This window comes from Drosophila pseudoobscura, chromosome 2 (genome assembly GCF_009870125.1).
Source record: "Drosophila pseudoobscura strain MV-25-SWS-2005 chromosome 2, UCI_Dpse_MV25, whole genome shotgun sequence".
In the NCBI taxonomy this organism is placed as follows: domain Eukaryota; kingdom Metazoa; phylum Arthropoda; class Insecta; order Diptera; family Drosophilidae; genus Drosophila; species Drosophila pseudoobscura.
This window is the reverse complement of record NC_046679.1, coordinates 29,084,207-29,107,155: the sequence shown is the minus strand read 5'-3', so window position 1 is coordinate 29,107,155 and position 22,949 is coordinate 29,084,207. Positions and strand designations below refer to the sequence as shown.

General features: G+C 39.9%; 1 protein-coding gene across 3 annotated transcripts in view; it reads right to left on the bottom strand.

Annotated features, from left to right (window-relative positions):
* side-VI (sidestep VI) overlaps positions 1 to 22,949 on the bottom strand; it is a 201,373-nt gene that overhangs the window by 37,901 nt on the left and 140,523 nt on the right. For all 3 annotated transcript variants that reach the window (XM_033380706.1, XM_033380707.1, XM_033380708.1), the window contains 4 exons: positions 7,595 to 7,718; positions 7,396 to 7,519; positions 7,244 to 7,328; positions 6,108 to 6,218 (listed from right to left, as the gene is read on the bottom strand). In XM_033380706.1, coding sequence (XP_033236597.1) covers positions 6,108 to 6,218; positions 7,244 to 7,328; positions 7,396 to 7,519; positions 7,595 to 7,718 — 444 coding nt within the window. The remainder of the gene's footprint in view (positions 1 to 6,107; positions 6,219 to 7,243; positions 7,329 to 7,395; positions 7,520 to 7,594; positions 7,719 to 22,949) is intronic.

Genomic DNA, 22,949 nt, shown 5'->3' with positions numbered 1-22,949 from the left:
GCTCTGCTGTGATAGCCTACTGTTAATGTGGGCTGTAAAGGGAGCCGCTGCCCTGTTAGTGCTACTGCTGGCGTGGGCTGTAAACAGAGCCGTTGGCTTGTTAGTGCTGCTGCCTGTACACAGGATCCTCTCTCAATCTTCAATGGTATCTTTATAGCAAAAATCATGTCTCTGTCCCACAGTCCTTTCCTCGCTGTGGCACTCACTTATGTGTGCTCTTGCACACAACGTTGCCCACGGTTTCCAGGACTCTTATTCTCTTTCAGAAGTCCCTATTTCTTGTTGCCTTATTGTTCTGTTTGCCGACACACACACACACACAAAGAGAGAACACACACACACAGATGCAGATGCAGAGATACAGTGAAAAGTGGAACTTCTGGCTTAGTTATGCAATGCTGAAATATTTGCTTGTTTAGTTTTGCATATCTTTTCTGCATCTGCATCTCTCGTGCATCTGCTTTTGGCTTTTACTCGCTTGCGTTTGCTTTGGATTTTGGATACACAACAGCCAAAGGGTGGTGGTGGGGTCGGGGTGGGTCGAGAGGGTGCCTTGGGAAGCAAACAAAGCACTTAAGAAATAGATGGAGAAAACACAGCAACAACCATTTCGGGAATCATGCTGCTGCTGTTGCTGCTGGTGCATGCTACATGCTGCATGCTGTATGCTGCTCGTGATAGTTACACACACAACAACAACAGCAACAACAACAACAACAACAACAACAACAACAAAAGCACAAAAGGAACAAGTAAAAACCCTCTGCCATGCCACACATAAATATTTTTTATGTTTTGTTGTCTTTGCTACACTTTCTGTTTGCTCAGCGCTCTCGCTCTCTCTCTCTCTCTCTCTCTCGCTCTCTTTCCTCTCTTTTAGTGGGTGTTTGCCCCTCTCTCTCTCTCTTTGCTCTCGTCGTGTCTGCTGTTTTGGCATTTGGCCTTTTGTCCATTGAGGAAGTTGTTAAATAAATTTAAAGCTTTCGCTAACTTCAAGGATCGTCTGCAACAAACAGAATTTCGGAGTCCACTCGGGGACTCCACCACTCCACCACTCAATTGTCATTTGTTGTTCTTTTTAAAGGGAGGAAAAGCTGAATCCTGGTTTAAATAAGAATTTAAGAATATTTTACAGAAAATTTGAGGAAAGATATTCCATCTACGGTAGAGCCATTGACTGGTGGTTGGACCACTCGATGAATCAATAGCCATAGGGCATAGACCCCTACCGAGAAGAAACCCATAGATGAATGAACCCCAAATAAATTAATAAAAAACACCAAGTAAATAAACAACAAATAGCAAATAAATACATAAAAAATACCAAATAAATACCAAATAAATATAACAAAATACCAAAATAAATACATAATAAATACCTGATAAGTAACAAATAAATTCATAATAAATACCAAATAAATACGTAATAAATACCAAATAAATACCAACGTAAATACATAATAAATAACAAAAAAATACATATTAAATACCAAATAAATTCATATTTAATATCAAATACCAAATAAATACCAAATAGCTATAAAATAAGTAGCAAAAAAATAATAAATATCGAAAATATACCAAACAAATACATAAGCACCATATAAATACCAAACTAAATAGATAATAAAAACGTAATAAATACCAAACAAAAAAATAATAAATACCAAATAAATACGTAATAGATACCAATTAAATACATATCAAATACCCAATAAATTCCAAATAAATACCAAAAATCAACAAAATAAATACCAAAACTTACTGTTTTTAAATATCATGATAAATGATTTTTCATTCCTTTTTTATTTGAGAGCTTTAGAAAAGTTCTCTGTGAAAAGTCACCTCCTCCTGTCGTGGTTTCGTGTCTAATTCTATTCTTTCAAAGTGCCACTGCCACTGCCACCGCCACAAAATGCTTTCATTTGAAGGCAATGTGGCAATAAATGAAATATAAATGAGCCTTGGTATTATGCGAAATGTTGTGGCATAGAAGACTTGCCACTTTGCCACATAGGAAGTACCCCTTGCACTTTCCCCATCCACCATTTTTTCCTTCTTGTAAATAACTTGTTTGCTGCAGAGGGGACTCCCCTTTTGTGTTGCACTTTCCTGCTTTGAAATGTGCCACAACAACAACAACAACAAAAAGTGGAGTAATAATAATAATAATAATAATAATAATAATAGCAACAAACAGGCAAAAAAAAAGAGTGTGGGAGCGAAAAAATATAAAAAATGCATACAATTTTGTAGCCGGCTACAACCTGCCTTACAACAGCAACAGCCATAACAATATGGCCAACGTTCACTTTGGGCCAAAAGCGGAAAACGCCTGCACTTCCGTTTGACACACACCCCCGAACAGTGGGGAAAGATGGAGAGAGTAAGAGAAAGCCATTTCTAGCACACTTTTTAGTTTTGCTGGATATGCATTGAAGGATATATAGTAGAGGGTATATTGGGTTTTTGGTGAGAGATTGAAAGGAGAGAAAATTCAGAGATTAGTTCTAAAAGTTAGCGTTTAAAACACTTAAGGTATGAAGCCCTTTCTTCTAGTATTCCCTTTGAGTATTGGAATATCTCTTGCCCTTTGATTACCGATTTCTTCTCATAGCCTTCCCTTCTTTTAGTAGAAGTTGTTCTTGCCTAAAGCCTAACCTCAATGACTGACTGATGGACAATGGGATGGATATCATTGAGTATCTTAGGGATATGTAGAGCCACTTCCTTCTTCCTGTATATTTTCTATATATTTTCTTATTTATTGTAGCTTCTATTCTCTTTATTTTAATGGCCCACACAAAAGCCAACAAAAGGGTACCAAAATATTCGATATGGCTGCCCTCCTGCCCTGTTTCTTTAATGTTTTCCTCTGGTGCTTTCAATACTCCAGTCAGTATATGCTCCAGGGAGCGCGAAAAGCAATGGCTAGAATGGGTCCTAGAAGCCGCGTGTAAAATTCATGACGTGCAAAAGAACGGCAACGTTGAATATTATGCATTAGTGGCCACATAAACCCAACCCCCAAGCCCCCAAGCCCCCAAACACCCACCGCACAATGGCTGCCCCTTAGTCCAACCATGCCCCTCCCCAACCGCCCCCGAAAAATGTGTGTATATTCTTTATGATTTTGGGAGCGACGGAGTCGAGTCCCTTTTGTAGATTGGTAATTTTTACAACCCACACAGACTGTGTGCCTGCTGCCACCTCTGGCTGTTGTTTTTTTTTTTTGGTTTATAACTTTATTTCTTCTCTCTCTCTGTCTCTCTTTTGCCATGGCGTGTCGCGTTCATTTGAAATAGAAACCCCTTCCATCTGCAATAAAATTTACAGCTCCTTGGCCGATATTTTGCACACTCTTAAGGCCAAAACCCCACCATCGGCCACCTCCTCCACCACCACCTATTCTTGGCCATTTCCATCTGTCGTGCAGCACTCGGCTGCCACTGCCACAGCCACTGCCACAGCCACAGCCGCTTCCTGCTGCTGCTGCTGCCTCCTTTTTGACTTACTTTCTGCTGATTGCACTTGTTTAAGTGGCAACTTTTTGCAGCCACTTTATGGGTCTACTCTCTCCGTTCTGTCTTTTTGTTTCGGCCACAGTATTGCACTTTCTGTAATGGACATTGCATGTTGCATGTTGAATGCCCAAAGACCCAAAGACCACAGAGTGAGACAGGCAGCAGACCAGGATTTCAGGCATAATGTCAGGCCTTTGCTGGTAATTCATTTCCGCCCACTGTTTAAGATTTAGCCCACCACCGCCTCCGTAAGGCTTTTCAATTTTCCAATTTTACACAATTTTCTGGCGGGGGATTGAGACATAATTGAGATATCACTGGGTATTAGCCGTGGGGCAGGAGCAGGGTCTTCCAATTTGTTGCCTGTTTAAAATGTCAGCCCTTGCCACACACACCCTACCCCCCACCCACCCATCTTGCCCCATCGGGCACTATTCCAATTGCTTTTCCTTTTACATTTCCCCCTGTACCCACCTCCCACCCTTCCGTTTTTTGCCTTGTCAACGACTCCGCATGCAGCATGTATTCACATTTGTACATTTGCAACATTCTCCTTGCCCCCATTTAATTGGCACATACAACATTTTGAGTGCCCGCCCCCCCATTCCCCCACATGCTTTTCCCCACTTGTAAACGCCCAGGCAACTACTGGCCAGAACCAGAAGCAGTTAACAGTTTGCCAAGGCAGTTTCAAGTGCAGTTTCCTCTGACTCCTGGCTCCTGGCTCCTGGCTCGGGCTCGGGCTCGGGCTCTGCTTCGGGGTCTCCTCCATTGCTCCGTTGCTCGGTGATTTATTTTATGTCAACGTTGACATGTCAAACCATTCAAAGTGGTTTCGCTTCCGCTTTAACCCCCGAAAAAAACACCCCACAAACGAAACAAAAGGAGTACGCAACAGCAGCAGCAGCAGCGATAAAGCACGCGATTGCTGTGACATACTTATGTCGGGCACTGTTCTTGTTGTTGTTTTTTTATAGAGGAGCGGCAGGACATATAGCTTGTCCTGTGGCTACGGTTCTGTCGGTTCCAGCCTCGCATTTCTTTCCACTGGGACTGGAGCTGGCGCTGGGGCTGGGGGGTCTTTCGGTTCTGTCATTTTATTCTTTCATTTAATCTTTATTTTGGTTTTCATTAACAGCAATTGACTCCCGGGTATATGAAGAGAGAGTGGGTTGGCCGTAATCGTACTCGTAATCGTGGTGTGTGTGTGGGTGGGTGCACACTGAGAAAAACTTGAACAATAAACAGACAAAAAGAGACGAAAAAATAAGGCAGAAAATGTGATAAAAATGTATAAAAATCGAAAATATAAAAAAAAAATATCTACAAAATATTTTGTATATATTTTAAGTATATTTTCGGTCTGGTTTTCATAGAAAATCAAGGTCTAAAATACTTAAAATATTATTGTATAAAAAATAATAAATAACTAAATAATAAATAAATTAAAAATAAATTTTAAAAAATCCCGAAACTCATTTTGCTTGATTTGCAATTTTTCCAATGAAAACATTTGCCTTTTTTATCGAAAAGATTATACATCTTTTTACAGCTTAAGTATTTTTAATTAATATTTTATTAATAGCTATTGAATTTATGTAGATTATTCAATCGTTTAAGATGGAAAGCATGTTATACAAATAAAAATGAAAAATAAAAAATTTGAGAATTTCTGTGTCTAAATATTTGTAATTATTTCATTACCAAAAATTTGTTAGTAATTTAGTTAATAACTTATTAATTATCAATTTAATTTTCAATTTAATTTTAGCATTTTTTATTATTATTTATTATTTATTTATTATTCTTTTTTATTTATTATTATTTTCTATTTATTTATTTTTATTTCTATTTTATTTATTGATTTAGTTATTATTTACGACATATTTTAAGAGTTTTTCAGAACAACAAAATATCCTATAAATAAATGTACAATTCTCTCATTATTTTCTCTCAGTGTTTTCTGTACTTATTTTTCTCTGCTGAGTGTGTGTGAATATTTATTGTCAGATTTTCGCCTTGAGGAGGAGGAGGTGGAATCATCATCGATAACAAAGCCTGTTGACTGTTTGGCCCTTGCCTCCCCTCCCCACCCACAGTCTCCCCTCTCTCTCTCTCTCTTTCGCCCACTCATTTTTCTTTCTTTCCCTCTGCCTCTCTGTTGCCTCTTTCTATAGCGGCCCTTTCTTTGCAGCCATTTTTAATCCTTTTGTAAGGCGACACATTTGAGAAATTGACTTGGCCTTCGTCCCTCCCCACACAGCCGCTACTTCCCCACCCCCCACTCTCCCTTCAATTGGCTTCTGTTTTCAGTGACTTTTGTGTTGGCTTTTCCTAACAATTGAACCTTTACTTTTCTTTGCTTAACTTTTTATTTATTGTTTGTTATTTATGCCTCTTGGCCCCTAAGGCTTTTCCCCATCTCACATTTCCATTCCCATTCCCATTCAATTGTTTTTCTTTTATTCAAAATTCTGTGATAATATTCGCGTGCCTGTTGTTTTCATTATTTTATAGCCACTTGTAAAAGTTTAATTATTGATGGAAGACGGCAGGAAGGAAGGAAGGAAGGACCTCGCTTACCTCCATAGACGACGCAGGTGACCTCCAGGCTGCCGCCCTCTTCATAGGGTCCAGCCCTCGAATCGATTCTCATGCGGCGTTCATTAAAGATATTCGGCTGCATCGGTGGCACTGCAGATACAGAACAAAAACAGAAACAGAAAGGTAATGCCATTTAATTAGTTTAATTAACAATCATTTAGCAACGAATCAAAGGGAAGCCCTTTTTCCGATTTTCCGGCAATGATTTCTGACATTCGCCAGCCGCAAATCGGAAACAATTTTTCCCCGAGATTTTCAACTGTCAAAGGATTCGTTTTGCTTAATATATATATGTGTGTGTGTGTGTGTGGATTATACTATTTATGGGCATTCGAATAATAAATTGTAAGTTTTGCGGCTAACCAGAAAATCATTTCAGCTAATTTATGTGCAACGCTTGTTTGCTCTCTCGCAATCTTTCTCTCTTTCCCTCTCACAAAAAACAAATGTTAATTGCTTTTATAATTGTTTCTGGCTGCGAAAATATCTCTACATATTTATTTATTTATTTATACATATCTGTGTGTGTTTTTTCAAGTGGAAAATTGTTTGATTGAGATACACCGAAAATGGAAAAGTAAGCTTTGAGCTTTGTTAAGCCCCGCCTGGAATATCAGGGAAAATTATCTGCGGATTTGGCTAGAGATTTAATTTTCAAACATTTCGAGAAACGAGTACTTTTGTTTGCCAATCGATCACATATTTATCATATAAATGTCTATTGTAATCGATATCGATAGGGATTACGTATCGTTTCGTAAAAATTTCACAAATATTTTTTAATACAAATTTGGAATATATTTAAGTTATCGATTTGTATCGATAGCTGATAAAACTTTCAGACAAACACCATCAATTTTAATTATCAATCAATAAAATGGAAATTGGTCTTTCAATAAATTACAATCAATAAATATAAATAAAATAAAAATTAGCTCTCCATAAATAATCGTTTCGCGGGGGTATTATCGATAAATTCCAAGAACTAAAGCTCAAAAATTCGATTTATTTAAGCCACAACTTGCCGCCTTTTCCGTATATCCCCTAAAACATCGCCTAATCGTTTAGAAATCGTTTGCAAATGTGTCATCCCTATCAGTATTTTGTATACGCACCAACAACCTCCAGATTGACATTGCTGTTTCGGGTCTGCGATAGCTTGAAGTCCACGCGACAGCGAAAGTTGCCCGCATCCTTCTCCTGTGAAAGTTTTCAATTATAAAATTCAATGCTGCCCCTCGCTTTGCCGGGAATGGAATGGACTTACCTTAACCGGATTTATAGTCAATTCCGCTGGCTCCTTGTGCGTGCGAAAGACGGCCCGATTCTCGAGGACCTCCTCGTCTCGCCAATGCGATGGTGTGCCCGCGTGGGCGCCACGTGTGTCATAGCTGTCCAAAACAAGAGGAAAAAGGATTGAGATACAGAGATGCACAGATACAGAAGGACTTTGGCTTTGAACCTACCTGTAAATGGGTAAATTATTCTTGTACCAAACAACCAGAAGGACTTTGTCATCGGGCAGACTGGAGCCCACATCGCATTTGATTTCCGCCGAGCTGTTCACCAAAACTCGCAGAATTTCCCCATCTGAAAATAGAGAGAGAAAAGAAACGAGTTGAGAAAAAGTTGAAGGAAAATTCTTTTCTGCCTTTGGCTGGTGGCAAAAGAGAAGTGAAGTCAATTTTTGTGCTGGCAAATTGATTTTCAAGTGGGTGCCGCAACAATTTGTCAAATATAGAAATAAATTGTTCCACGCCCACAAACAAGCACAAACGCCCTCCTCCACACACACACAGCCATAGTTATGAAGTGGTAAAGATTTGCTGATAAACTTGTTTTCTGTCAGACGAAAATATGAAATATTTTCTTATTTTCTGGCAGCCATTCAACGAATTTCGGGTAAAGCTTTTGGCTAACCAACCAGAATGGGTATCCCCCCCCCCCCCCAGTACCGGCTCGCCTCTCCCCCCTTTTGGCCGCTCTCTAATTAGCCAAAATCTGACCAACTTCGCTGCATTCGCACCATTTGGCTAAGCTTTAAAATATCGATCGATCTGCGGCTGGAAAAATGAAAACCAAAACCAAAAATAGCCCAAAAATTGTACAAACAAAATCAGAGCAGCAAACGCTAGGGGAGTGGAGATGGAGATGGAGGCGGGGGGCGGTGGGACAATGGAGTGGCAGATGAAGAGAATTAGAGAGGGAGATGGGCAGATAGTGCGATAGAGAGAAAGAGAGAGGGGAGGAGGTGGTGCGGCGACAAGCGGTGCGGCGGCGACCACCGCATAATGCTGCAAAAACAAAACAGCACGGGAAAAAAAATTACAGCAAAACCCGGCAAAATCTGCCACACGTTGCAAGAGGCGAGTGGCGAGAGGCGAGTGAGGGGCGGAAGGCGGAAGGCGGAAGGGGCACGCTGGCTAGTGGTACACAGAGAAAGAGTGATGGCCAGGGGTTAGTGGCAAAACGAGGCTTAGGGGTGATTACCCAGCCACATGCGGATTACAAAATGGCCGCCATTTTCGTGTTATGCTCCTGGCGGACGCCTCTACTCCTCCCTTGTTTTTTTTCCACGGTGTGTGTGTGCGTGTGTGTGTGTGTTTATGCGGTAAAAATGCAATGGCAAATGCGTGTGGCAGGGAAAAAACCATAGAGGCAGGCAAACTCTGGCAGCAAAAGCAAATACGAGAGATTCTAAAAATATAGTCAGTGAAATGATGGACCCAGGGGAAACCCTCTAACGATAGAGTTTTAGTGACCCCATGAAAGGGAGCTAGAATTGGAAATATATTCAAAGGGGAGAGGGAATCCTTTAAAGGATCAGAGACTATTGGAAATAGAGCAAAAAGTGCATGGCCTTTGGGTGGAAAGTCCTTTTAACTGAAGAGTATTTGTGGTTACAATGTGTGGGATGATGAAAATCTATGGAGAACTGCCTTCTTTACCTTGAAATTTACACAATTACGACTTGCTCACACGCACATTTTCGTTATCTTGTTGGATTTGTGCCTCTGATGCACGTATTTTCTATAATTTTGGAACTAAGGCCACTTTTCGATGTTTAAAACTTGAAATTCTATTGGAAAAGAATATTTCTCTGACAAAAAGAGAACTTGAATCATTCTCAAACAATATCTTATGGTGCTTCACGCACTTTGCCTAAGCTTTTCTTAGAAACCAACCATCTAGGAACTGCTCAAGGCCTCCATCATTGTGGAAATTAGTAAAGAAGGCAAGTTTTTCCTGGAAAAACTGCCAGAAATTTAACAGAAATAGCAAGGCTCTGACTTTTGGCTCCTAATTCCACATACACCCCCCCTACCATTCCAATCTATTCCTTAGATCCTTGGGGTATTTGGGGGCCAGCGACAAGTGCCACAAATGGCAGCAATAGCCAGCGTCACGTCTGCACCTCCGACTGCCTCTCAGGCACCCAGTGGATGGATGGTAAACGCCTTTGGCAGAGCTTTTGTTTCTAATTTTGCACTTGTGTGCGCAATGTGGCCGCAAAAGGCCTACACATAAGGAGTCCTCCCACCCCCACACACACACCACAGAGGCAGAGAGGCAGAGAGAGGGCCTCGGGCTATACTTCCACTTTGTGTCGTTGTCGACGACAAGAGCGAACCTAAGCGTACACACAGACAACAGACAACAGACCACCGCATGATAAATAATCGATAAATTATGTGGACACATGTTTAATCTAGCATGAAATGGAATCATTTCCCTTCAATTTGTTGTTAGCCAGGCCAAAACGGGGGCCAATAGCAGTAGCAAAAAAACAAGCAGCCAACAGATGTGTTTTAGGGGGGAAATGGCAGGGGGTGGTAGAGGGGAGACCTATTTAAATATAAATAATGATCAAATTATAAATGCCAGCGAGTGTCGTCTGCTCCAGTCCCCATGCCCCATACCCATGCGGCCATACGTGAACGGACAGCGTCTCGTCTCCAGACGTGGAATGATTCATTCGAATGATTCATTCATCGTTTGTTTAATTGCATGCCAAACATTACAGGCGACAGCCTCGAAATGTCCGAGCAATGATGAAAGCGACAGACAGACAGAGAGACAGAGAGAGAGAGAGAGATCTGGACTCTGTCTGTGTCCACTGTCTACGGCCGTTTCTTAATTAATATTTTATTTCATTAGGAGATAGGCCATGAAATGCCAATGTCATGTGCAGCACCACAGACCACAGCCTCGGCATCGGCCTCGGCCAGCGCTACAGCACAGTCACAGCCACAGCCACAGGATGGAGACACAATTTAAAGGAAGGCTGGCAGCCTTAGGAAGGAGCCGCCTCTTGATTGTGGAGCTTAAGATTTGCCAATAACTGCACTCAGAGAAACACAGAGCTGGAATTTTAATATTTATGCCCGTAGATTTTTACAGAGAAGGAAAAATGTAGTTTTTTCTCTTAAATTTTGACTTTAATAAAAAAATATTTTAATCTAAATATATTTCATATTAAAAAAATATATATTATAATAAAAAAATGATTAAATTTAGGAATATATACATAATAAAAAAATAAAAAATTAAAAATATATACAACAAAAATAAATAAATTACAACAAATATAAAACAATATAAATAAATTACATACAAAAATAATAAAAGTTTTAAAATATATACTAAAAGTAAATAAAGCAAAAAAAAATAGTTACAAATAAATACAAATATAACACAATATAAATAGATTAAAATAATAATTAAAACTATAATAAAAATTTAAAAGTATGTACTAAAAGTAAATAAAACCAAAAAATATATACAAATAAATACAATTATAATATAATTTTAAAAATATTAGAAACCAAAAATTATAAAAAATTAAAAATATATACTACAAATAAATTTTTAAAAATATATAAAACTAAATAAAATACGTAAAACAATAAAAAAATAAAATGGTCTGCATTTATATTTCTTAAAACATTTATTTTTAAATCAAATTCTATTTAATTTCCCTAGATTTTTACCTTAAATCTGTATAATTTATGTACAAGTGGATTCATATCTTTGTCTCAGAGTGTATCCTTAGCTGTCTCTCTGTCAGAAGCTCACTCTAAAGCCACTTGTACCTCCATTAACCGCTTAACTTTGTCCATATTTACATCTCTACACATCGCTCTCTGCCTGCATATCTCGACATCTCTCTATTTATTCTATAGTTCCATCTCTGGGACATTCCTTGTGCCTTAATTATGTGCTCAAGAGTCATGCCCATGCTTCCATGCCGTTCCGTACCAAAAAGTTATCCCAATTATTGTCAGGCCCAGCCCACATTCCCTCATTGTTTTGCCTTCAGACAAAAGCAGCGCCCCAGCAGTAGTCCCCCCACCCCCCCCCCCTCGACACTGACAATGATCCTTCATGGTCCTTCCCCCACACCCCCTCAGCCTGCTCCTGACTCATTTGTGGGCGAAGGATGCCTATAACAATGATGCCAGTGCCAGTGCCAGTGCCAGTGCCAGTGCCTTGTAGTTTTTGCCACCCCCACCCCCCTCTGGGCACTCCCCACTGTTTCCTTTAATGTAATTGAACTTTTTTCTAATTGACACTTGTCACTGGCAAAGACATTTAAAAAACAAACACAAGAAGAAATAAACTTAATTTTGACGCATTTACACATACATTTATTTCAATTTCCCTAACAACAAAAGAAGGAAGCAGCGCACACAAACACAAACGAAACAATGGGGAAAGCTCACACAGATACACACACACACACACACACACACACACACACACAGACACAGACACAGAGACACATCCAGAGAGACACAGAGAGTGGCAAGCAGCAAACAAACAAATGGAAACTGAAGCAAGTTGTAGGACAATGAAAGGCGGCGAAACCCCCCCTCCGCCGCCGCCCCCTTGGTCGGGCAGGCAGAAGAAAAGGGGGCGCCACGAATCGTAGTGGTTGCAGTCACCGCAAAGAAAAAGCTGCAGGAGCTGCTGCACAGGTAGCACAGTGGCGTGTGGAGTGGCACAAGTGCCAGAATGGAGTCCTTGGCCACGACAGGCTGGCAGGCAGGGGGGCGGGGGTGGGGTGCGGGGGGACACAACTAAATACAAAAACCACGTGACAATGTGTTCTCCCACCCTCTCTCGAAAGAGAGAGAAAAACCCAAAGGGAGGGGGGGGGGAGGGGAGGAGTACCTTCTGTTTGAATGCCAGACATTACTACGGGTGCTGCTGCCACACACAGTGGGGGGTGCCAGGCAGCCAGGCAGCCAGTGAAGCAACTTTGTGTCGCATTTGCCACATTCGCAGAATGGCAACCGCAACACTGGTATGCCCCTGGATGATGTTGCATCAAGCTGTGACGAACAGCAGCATTCGACAAATGTGGCAGATGCTTCCCAGATAATGGATAACAAGGATAACGATTGATTCGGGATTGAATCAAGGAATGAGGCATCGCACTTTAATGGGTTGAGCCGCAACCCAAAGTATCTTAAAGTTACCTTTTGTTGCTCCCGCTTTTCGGAGGGAGGGGGGGGTGTGGCCTGGGAATTGTGGCACATGTCGGTGCACTTCGTTAAATCGAATAACAAGACACGAGAGCAGCTACGCGAAACAACAGCTAACATAACACATACAACGCTACCCCCCTTCCCTCACCCCTCCCCTCCACCCCACAGGAATAACAAAAGGGAAAGCAGAGAGAATGTGGAAGGGGGAAAGCAGCAAGAGAACGACAATTGAAGGCAGTTGCAGTCTTCCTGCACTTGGCAATGATAATATCAAAAGTTTTTTCTCAGTTCTGACAAAAATTAATAACTATGGAAAAAAACACCATAAAAAATCAAAAGCAAAAATATTGGCGAATCAGCAGCCACACAAGAGAGAGAGGGACAGAGAGAGATATGTGTGTAACCCCAAAGGCAACCTCCCCCGCCCCCTCCCCCGCCATCCTTCACGGAAACGGGACTTCCATTTATGGATCACTGCAGACACGTGCTCCTCGAGGATTGTGTGGATTCTGGTTGGTATTATTCTTTCATTGCTCACGGACATCGTTAGCACAAATTGTTGTTGCAACAAAAAAAGAAAAAAGAACAACCGGAAAGGAAAAGGTAGCAAGCACAAGTAGAAGAGGAAGAAGGTCCTGTTCTAAGGCCAAAAACCACAAATCAAAAGGAGGCAACGAAGCAACCACAAAACGAAAATGAAGATGGAAGGCAGGACCCAAGTCCTGGCCTGCCTGCCTGACTGCCTGCCTTCTACTTCTACTGCTAGTTAGTACTACCAACTAATTTTAGAGGGCAAAACGTTAAGAATGAATGTTCGATTAGATGTGTAAAAGCTCTTAGAGAAAATCTAATAAAATTATTCGGAGGAAAATGCAAACATTTGGCTGCAATTTTGTCTTTTTTAATGCTCTTCCATGCCATATTCACCATAATTAATAATAATTAATAATTAATCACCATAATTAATAGTAAAATTAATTAAATACATACAAATTGTACATTTGCTATGATTTTTCAATGATATAATTATATACAAAATTAAAATTAAAATTAATAGAAATTATATGAACGAAATTAAAATAAAATAATAAATAAAATAAATTAAAAATCAAAAATAAATTGAATTCAAAAAAATTTTTTAAAATAAATTGAAAGAAAATGAAATTTAAAAAGAAATTAAATAAAATAATAATTCAAACAAAACTAAAATTTACTACTAATAAAACAAAAATAAAAATAAATAAATTAAAATAATAAATTAGATAAAATGGATATACAAAAAAAAAAATAAATTTAAAAAATTTCAAATAAATAAAAAAACGTTAATATAAATAATTTATAATAATATAATATACAAAAAATTAAAAAGAATAATAAAAAAAATTTTTTTTAAATATATATAAAAAAAAAAGAAAAATAAATAAATAAATAAATAAATTGTAGATGATTTGTTGAGGACGTTCTATGGGAAAGAATGAAGAAAGAACCCAAAATATAGACACTTTATTGGATAGTTTTACCAATCAAGAACAACCGACCTTCTATACTTCAAATACACAAACAATAGAAGCCTCCCAATAGGGAGCCATGGGTGACACATCAATTGTATCCATTCAGAGGTGCCTTGATTTCGGCAGAAGGAGATATTTTAAGAGCACGTTTATGGGAAATGTGCTATCCTTCGACTGTAACACGCCTCAAACGATTACCGAAAAAGTTTGGCTGATTAAATTTGCCTGCCACATCCTGCACTGCCTCTCTCTCCCTCTCCTCCGCCTACTCCTACTCCCGGCTTCCCTTCAAAGTCTTTAAATAAATCACAATTGGTGCGCGTTGCACCTCACGATCGCGACACGTTCTGCCCCCCTCCCCTCACACACACACACACACACACAAAGTTTATTAAACGAGACTTTGGCAATAATTTCGATTTCGTGTGTTTTCGGCACAGGGGCTGGTAGAGGGGGGGAGGGGGCTAGAGGGGCGGGGTGGTGGTGCTGCAATAAATTTACTTTAATGTGCAATTTATGGGACACCATTTAATTAGTTTCCTGTTGGGCTCTTGGGCTGCCACGGCGGCTGTTGAGCAAATTGATGTTGACAGAGATTATTGGCCAGGGCACGTAATGCAGCTAAAGTCCCGTTCCCCCCGCCCCCCTACACCCATCGCGAAACCAGAACCTACACTCTCTGCTCCTCCCTTTTACCTACCGGCTCTCTCTCTCTTTTTGCTAATGGGCCAAAGTTGACTGGCAGCCGGCAGCATCTTCCTGCCTGCCTGCCTGCCTGCTCCTGTCTCCTCCAGGACTCTGGAGTTTATTTGTACGTGTTCGCCCCTGGTGGCCCCACTCTTCCGCAGGGCCATAACTTCCGCTTGTCGCCCGTTGACCTCGTCAACATTTATCTAATGGTTAAATGCCATACAGAACCACACCCCCACTCCCCCAGCCAGCACACATGGCTTACCCCCCGAACTCCTTTTGCTCTATCTATTGTCTAAAAGTTTTTGTGTGACGCGGGGGCTAAGCATTTGTTGAGTTTCTTTGGCGTTAGTTATGATTATGGCCGTGTTTATTGCGTGGCCTGAAAAGAGAGGCCTTGTATCAAGATTAATTGCTGGAAAATTGTACGACTATTCTAGCCCTAGCCCTCGCCCCCCCCCCGCGGCGACACTTTTCGGGGGGCCTTCTGGCACTCGTTGTTAAATATTTTAGTGGCATGTTGAATGCCGGAATACTTGAATGGCTAAATAGTTTTTGGCCACATCGGATCGATACAATGCACCATGGGCTTTCCGCATTTTTCATTATTCTAATGAAAAGTTTTTGCCACAGAGAGGGTTGCCACTGGACTTTTCCTGGCCATATATATATATTCCTGGAATTGGCAACTGTTTAGAGCAACCCTCCCTCCGGGGCCGGGAGGGGGGAGGGGTGGTAGAAAAAACTCTATTACAACATGCAAATAATAATTGCGCTATTAAAAGTCGCATATTAAATGCGACACGAGTACAACATCAAGTTGCAACACAACCTGCATCGAAACAAGTGGCAGGCGGGAATGTGTGTAATGGGGCACACGCCAGTAACAACATTTTAGGCTTAGAGGCACATGCACATGCAACACACACACACATGCACTCAGGGGCACACAGGGGCAGGCCGAACAGTTGAAGGCGTTAACCGAAGCAGCAGATACACTCATAGATGGATAGATACATAGATATATCTTTATGCTCTTGAATTTATCATTGGGTTATAATTTGGAGGGTCATCGATTCTTACTGGGAAATCCTTCAAAATCTAGTAAGAAAATATGCCGGATTATTCTTGAAAGACTTCAAAGTGTTTCTTACTCCCAAAACCCAATCAACAGTATCTTTTGAATGAATTGGACAAAGGAATACTTTCCTTTCTGTTGACTATATTTCGTTATTCCATCAAAAATTATTAATTAAATAAAAAAAAATAATTAAACAAAGTATTCAAGAGTCTGGTTCCCGTTTTCTTTCTCTGGAATCATGCTACAATCATTCCAAAACCCAAGGAACTACTTAGCTTATATATGTATAAAGCTCTTTCTGGGATGAATCTTTTAAACGATATTTTTGAAGTGATAGCAGCCTTCTTTTCGCATATAATTTCATTAAAAGATCATTTGTTTTATTGGCTCTTGGTCACAGCAAACATTTGCAGAAAATATTGGTAGATCTAGCCCTCCAAACCCCTACGATTACAAATCGTTAGATCTAAATCCTGACCATGAAGAAGCTTATAGACCTTCGAATGCCGAAAATAATAAAATATATTGCATCAAATAATAATATCTCTATTATTTCAAAAAGTTTTGGGTCGTCGTCGTCTTTGGCCGAAATATTATTTTTCTATACAAAAAATAAATGAATATAAAAATAGTTATATACTTATAATAATAATTAACTAATAAATAACAATTAATAAATAAAAAAAAATTCATCACACACAATAATAAATAAAAAATATAAATACAAATGAAGATAATATTAATAAATACATACATAAAAAAATATTAAATAAATAATAATAATAAATAAATCAATCAATAGTAATAAAATAAAAATGAACAAATATAACAATAATAAATACATAGAACAAAAATCAACAAAACAAAAAATAAATAACTAAAATAATATTAAGAAAAATAAAATAATATTTAATAAATAAAAAAATTATTAAAAAAGCAACATAGTAATTTTTTTTTCATTTTTTTAACGTTTTTTATTTGATTATAATAATAGATACAAAAAATAATAATAAATAAATATAATAATAATAAATGTTATATTCATGCCAGAAATCTTAATCTCAAGACATAATTTATTTATCAAAAAAATCCTTTAAAATCCCTCTTCTGATTCGATTTTCAGTCTCAACTACCCTCTGTGTTTGTTTTTGTTTTTTAGTGTTCCCAAAAACATACAATATTCCGCCACACACGCACAGTGGGGGGGGGCAGGGGGAGAGCACAGAACTCCTTTACAGCCAAATACATATACATTAGTGGTGTGTGTGTGTGTGTGGAGTAGCAAAACCTTGGCACATAAATTATTCATTGATTAGCAACAAATGCCATTTAACATGCATCCAAAGTGCCCGTCTCCCCACCCCCCACTCCGTAACCCTTTTTGGAGGCCCACACTCATGTGTGTGTGTGTGTGTGTTGCTGCAACACTTTAAACTGTCATTTGTTGGCCTGCATTTCTGGTTACGGAACAATTGTCTCCGAATCTCTCCCGCTCTCCCACTCTCTCTGGGAGGGGACTCCTCGGCGATTCATTTCGCTGATGGCCCCTCGGCCTAAAAGCATGCCATAAATTTTGTGCTGCTTGCCCCATCAAAGAGCGCTAAACGGCTTACATGGCCACGCCTACAAAGAGCACCCCGCCCCTCCTTTCGCCCACCATAACAGTTAATGCCAGAAGCGGCAGGAGAGGCCATGAAATTTTCGGTGCCTGCTGACGCTTTTGTTGCCGCTGAAATCGTATAAATATATATATACGCGATATATATATATATATATAGAGAGAGTGCCCTGTATATATATAGAGAAATTTTAATTTAAATGTTTTTGGCAGCCTTTTCGCAGCGCTTCACCAGCACAAACATCACCTCCCCCCACCACATTCTCCCCTTTCCTGCCACATGCACACAGAAAGGGGAGGGGGGGGCGGGCTTTTATGTGTATGCGAAGGGGGGGAGGGAGGGGGACCTGAACCTGAGCTTGATGAAAAATCTGAAAATGGCCGGCAAAAGCGAACATTTTTCAATGGCATTTTCCTCCAGCTTATATATTTTTTTTTTGCTCCATTACTTTTTTTTTTGCAGTAGGTGACCCTGACGCTGGGGGGGGGGGGGGGGTAGGGGGGAGGGGTTTGGGTTGTGTGGCTGCTGGCTGTGGTTTTCAGTTGTTGCTGTTGCTTGTTGCACGTTATCCGCTGGCATAGAAAGGACATGCCACACACACACACATACACGGACGCACACACGCACACATATGTATAAGTTATGCATCTGTGCTCTGCTCTCTGCTCTGCTCTGCTCTCGGTGCGGCTTTTAATTTGCTTAATTTTGCGCTTAGCCGCAGAGGCAGAGGCAGCAGCGAGCAGCAGCAGCTGCGTGGCATCGGGGCCTCTGAGGCTACTTTGAAAGGCCGCCAGCATCCGCCGAGGGATGTGGCAAATGGTTCTCAACTTGTGGGCTAATGTGGCAACAGATGTTGCAAGGCTAACAGCTAGGGGCTGGGGTGGGGTGGCGCCTTTTTTCTTTGATTAATTGCTGGAAAAATAGGTGTTATGTTGGAGGGGGATTGAATTGGTTTGGATTGATGAAAGGGTTTCTTGGGGTAACCAAAAAAAGGCAGACAATTGATAAAGAAAAATGTCCTTGGAGGGGTTAGAGGATGGATCACCTTTTGGGTACCACTTTGGGGTATTTTTTTATTCGGAAATTCCACCGATTTTTCCCTTTTTCTGGCTATTACATATTTCTTTCTGTTTTAAAAATTAATTGGAATAATATTTATTTATTTATTATTTATATTTATACATTTTATTATTAATTATTATTATTATTATTTTTGTTTTTTATTATTATTATTTATTAATATTCTGTATTATTTTCAAGAAATTTTAGATTATTTACTTTTTTTATTTATTTCTTTTTTCACTTAAATTCCACTAAAAACAAATACAATTTAAAACTCTTAAAAAGACATAAAAATAACACAAAATATATTTATAAACTTCTATAAATATTCTCTCCTGACTGATTGATTTCCGCAAAAGAAAAACGTCTTAAAAATAAACCCGACATTGATACCCACAGCATTAGGGGAAAAGGCACAATGTTTTTCCCAAGAAAAGCTGCATGAAAATATCTTTAAATTGGTTAGAATATAAGCTTTCCACCAAGCCAGAGGGAATATTCTGTGTATTCCAATTAATATAAATTTCCCAGCCGAAAAGGCAAAGTGCAAGGGTCCTTGCCACTCCGGAAACACAGCCATTTGCCCGGTAATAACCATAGCCATATTTTGGATATAATCGCCAGCTCACACACACACACATGCACGTTGTATATATATATTCCACGATATGCCCGATCCATGGCGAGATTAGTCAGCCTTCGGGGTTGGGGGGTTGGGCGGTTGTGGGGGGAAGTCCAGGGCTTGCCTCAAAATTGATTTCATGAATATTTCAAAAGGTTCCACCACGCACACGCATGCTAGGCGTCAAGGGGGGGTGGAAAGAGGGGGTTGCAGAAGGGCCAGCGGGGGGGTTGCTAGGTGCGAGTGGTGTCTGCTCTGCGGTGTCTGTGAATCAATTAACCTGGCTCTAACACTTTGTTGTGGTTGTAGCCAAAAGCAAGACAAAAAAGGCAAAAAAAAAAACATCAAAAGCAATCAGCACATTACTCATACGCCCCCTTGGATGTTGCATGCTGCCAGGGGGGGATGGGTGGGTGTAGAGGATCCCTGGATTTTAATTGACCGCCAATTTTCGTGTGGCAGAGTGGCACAAACGCTTTGTATGATATTTTCTATAAATTTTAGACAGAACCCAAACGAAATTGGTTTTGTTATTGACTTTATCACGTTTTGTGCGGTCTGCCGAAAAGAAAGAAAAGAGAAAGCCAACCAAAGCTGACCTTGCAAAAGAGGGAGAGAGAGAGAGACTTCTGCCAACGCGGCGCAAAGGCAAAGGACTATGCAAAGGACTGAGGACAAGTTCAACGCACCATAAAGGACATGTCCAGACAGCCATAAGGCATGTCCCGTCTCCTCCTGTGTTTGGCTTTCGGCTTGCAGCCAAAAACTGTTATCAGGGCATTTTAATAATGGAGCCAAAGGGGGTGGGGTAAGGGGGGGGCTTAAAGTGTAGGACAAGCAAAAAATGTTTGGCCAAACAAAAGGAAGGACACAAAAAAAACCAAGACCAAGACATTCCACTAGGAGAGTATTACCTGGGTCCTTGACTCACGTCACATGCTGAGTATTTAGTCGGGGCCAAAGGCAAGGACCAGGACAAGGCACAGATGGATAGAGATGGCAGGGGATAGGCCCAGGACACACACACACACACATTAGTGTATAAGAAAATATACTTGTAGTAGATGGCATTGCAGTAGGAAGCGTAGAGTCCTTACGCTCCTGAAGCTGATGACGACTAACTGTCACTCGAGTGTAATTTACAAGCACTGCAAAAAGTCCTAGTCCAAAGAATGTAGCATATCCTTGGCTAGAATGGTAATAAAGTGTTGGCCAGGACTTGGAGATGAATGTTGAGGGCAGGGCCACAAGTGGCTTGCAAGGAGGAGTGCCATTTGGTTCTTAGATTTCAGTCATTAGCAGGCACTGGGCCATAAAGTGGGCTAATTAAAATGCTTGGCCTTAAAGGTAGTTGCCTTTAATTTAAGACACAAAAAAAGGATCAATATTGTACACGGAAATAGAAGAAATATATAAATAGAAAGGCAGAAAAAAGCAGGCGAAAAAAATACACACAAAAATAAGTAAATGTGTATTTTCTTGGGTTATTTTGGCCCTAAATTGTTTGAGCAAAAGAAAACCACAGAAGGACAACAGCCAAGGAGGCCCATAAACAGCTTATCTTACACAGATACAAGCGCGTGCACACACACACACACAGATACACTCGAGGGACAATAATGAAGCACAGATACAAATCGATAAATCTTGAATCCGCTCCGAAAAGCAGGTAGCGCTGAAAACCCAGGGTATTCCAAAAACCAAAACTAAAGGACTCTACAGCAAAGAGTGTACAGAAAGGGATAGAGAGATCGAGAGATAGATAGACACAGAGAATAGTGGTAGAGTAGAAAGTAAGTTGAAGCCAGGAGCTAACCCGCAGAGCTTTTCCCGAGATAAACGGAATGCCATGGACTGCCATGCAACAGCAGGAAAAGCAGCAGCAAACCACAAGAGTCGTACGCGCCGCACTGCACTGCATGTGTAAATTACGACAGAGGGAGAGAGAGGGAGGGAGAGGGAGAGAGAGAGATAGTGGGAGACAGACAGACAGAGAGACACACAAGTGGCCCAAAAGTGTACGTAAAAATGCATGATATATGGTAAATGTTTTGTGGCATTTTTGGCTTAGTTTCTGCTTCAAGCGCCACAACGCCAGCACTCGAGAGCCCGAAGCTCTGTAGCTCTCTGTGCGTCTGTAGCTCTCTCTCTCTCTGTGGATGCTACATATCGTGTGTGGCAGTATCTGTTACTCGTAGCAAGCATAATGCATACAAATTGTGGCATTTTCCTCGCATGCTCGCCTGAGTCTGTGCTTTGGATCTGCTGCTGTGTTTTTCGGGGGCAAGGCAAGGCGTAGCATTGAACATGACATTTAACGATTGGCCATACGATAACGGGGCTGCAAGGGTGAATGGTGCAATGTGGGGGAGCGGGGAGCGGGGGGACAGGGTACTGAAGTGCTTACAGGGAGTGGTCGTGGGGGCGTGGTCTAGTTTATGACAGGTACGCCCCCCCGCTACTGCAAGTATAAGGGTGGAACGAATATAATACCAGAATATAAAACAAATAAAATACTAAAAAAATATTAAAAAAGCAAAAAAAAGACTCGTTAAATACCAGCAAAAAAAAGCAATATACTCTTAAATAAAAACAAAAAATATACTAGATAACACTTTAAAAATACTAAAAACTAGCCAAAAACACGAAAAAATATTACTGGAAAAATACTAGATTAATAATCAAAATATCAAAAAAATATTGGAAACAATTCAACGACAAAAAAACTATACGAAAATAAAAAATGTACCATAAAAAATACCAAAAATGCTAAACACTAAAATTAGTATTTTCTATTTTTTCATTATTTTTTTACCGTTATTTTTGCTTTGGTTTTATCTAGTTGTTTTTGTAGACCAGATTAATACTGAAAAACAAAAAAAAAACTAAAAAAATATAAAAAAAAATTTACGAAAAGAGAATAAAAAATACCATAGAAAATACAGTTAGTAAATTAGCAATTTCTAGTAGTATTTATAGTATTTTTCTGGTATTGTTTTAGTATTTTATAAATATTTTCTAATATTTTTTTCTGTTATTTTAAAGTATTTTACCTTTAGTACCTAAAGTAAATTCCAGTAGAATTTTTAGTGTTTTTATGGTAATTTTTAGTATTTTGGGATTCTTAGTATTTTTCTGTTATTTTCAAGAATTTTTGTAGTATTTTTCTGGTAGGATAAATACTCGTGCAAAAACCCTAATCCAGCCCTGATTTTCCAACCGATTGTTTGCTCTCTCTCTCCGCCGTCACTCTGTAGAAAATTTAGATCGGATCATAAAGTTGCAATGTAAATGGACTGACTCTCTCTCGCCCTCTCTTTGTCTTTGTCCAAAAAGGAAACCACAGGCCACAAGGAAACTTTTCCAGCGAACCAGTGCCCGCTCGCTTCTGGTAATAGAAACCTAAACACTAAAATTGAATTATCTTCTCTTCTGACCAGAGCACAATTTAAAAATTACTCGCTTGGAAAATTCAATCAGCCAGGGCCAACAGAAGAGGAGGGGCACTACCCCACTACCCGTCTACCCCACACGCTCTCTGGCTCTCTTTGAACACACAAGTAAATAAATAAAATGAAAATAAAAACCCGAAAACAATTTGAGAAGGTGAAAAAAGCCACCGAAAGAGACAGAGAGAGAGAGAGAGATATGAAAGGTAGGGGGCTGGGGCGGGGCCGGGCCGTTAAGGGCACATCTTTAAAAGGCTGGCCGAAAAATGCCTAAGATGCTTAGTGTTTTTTTTCTT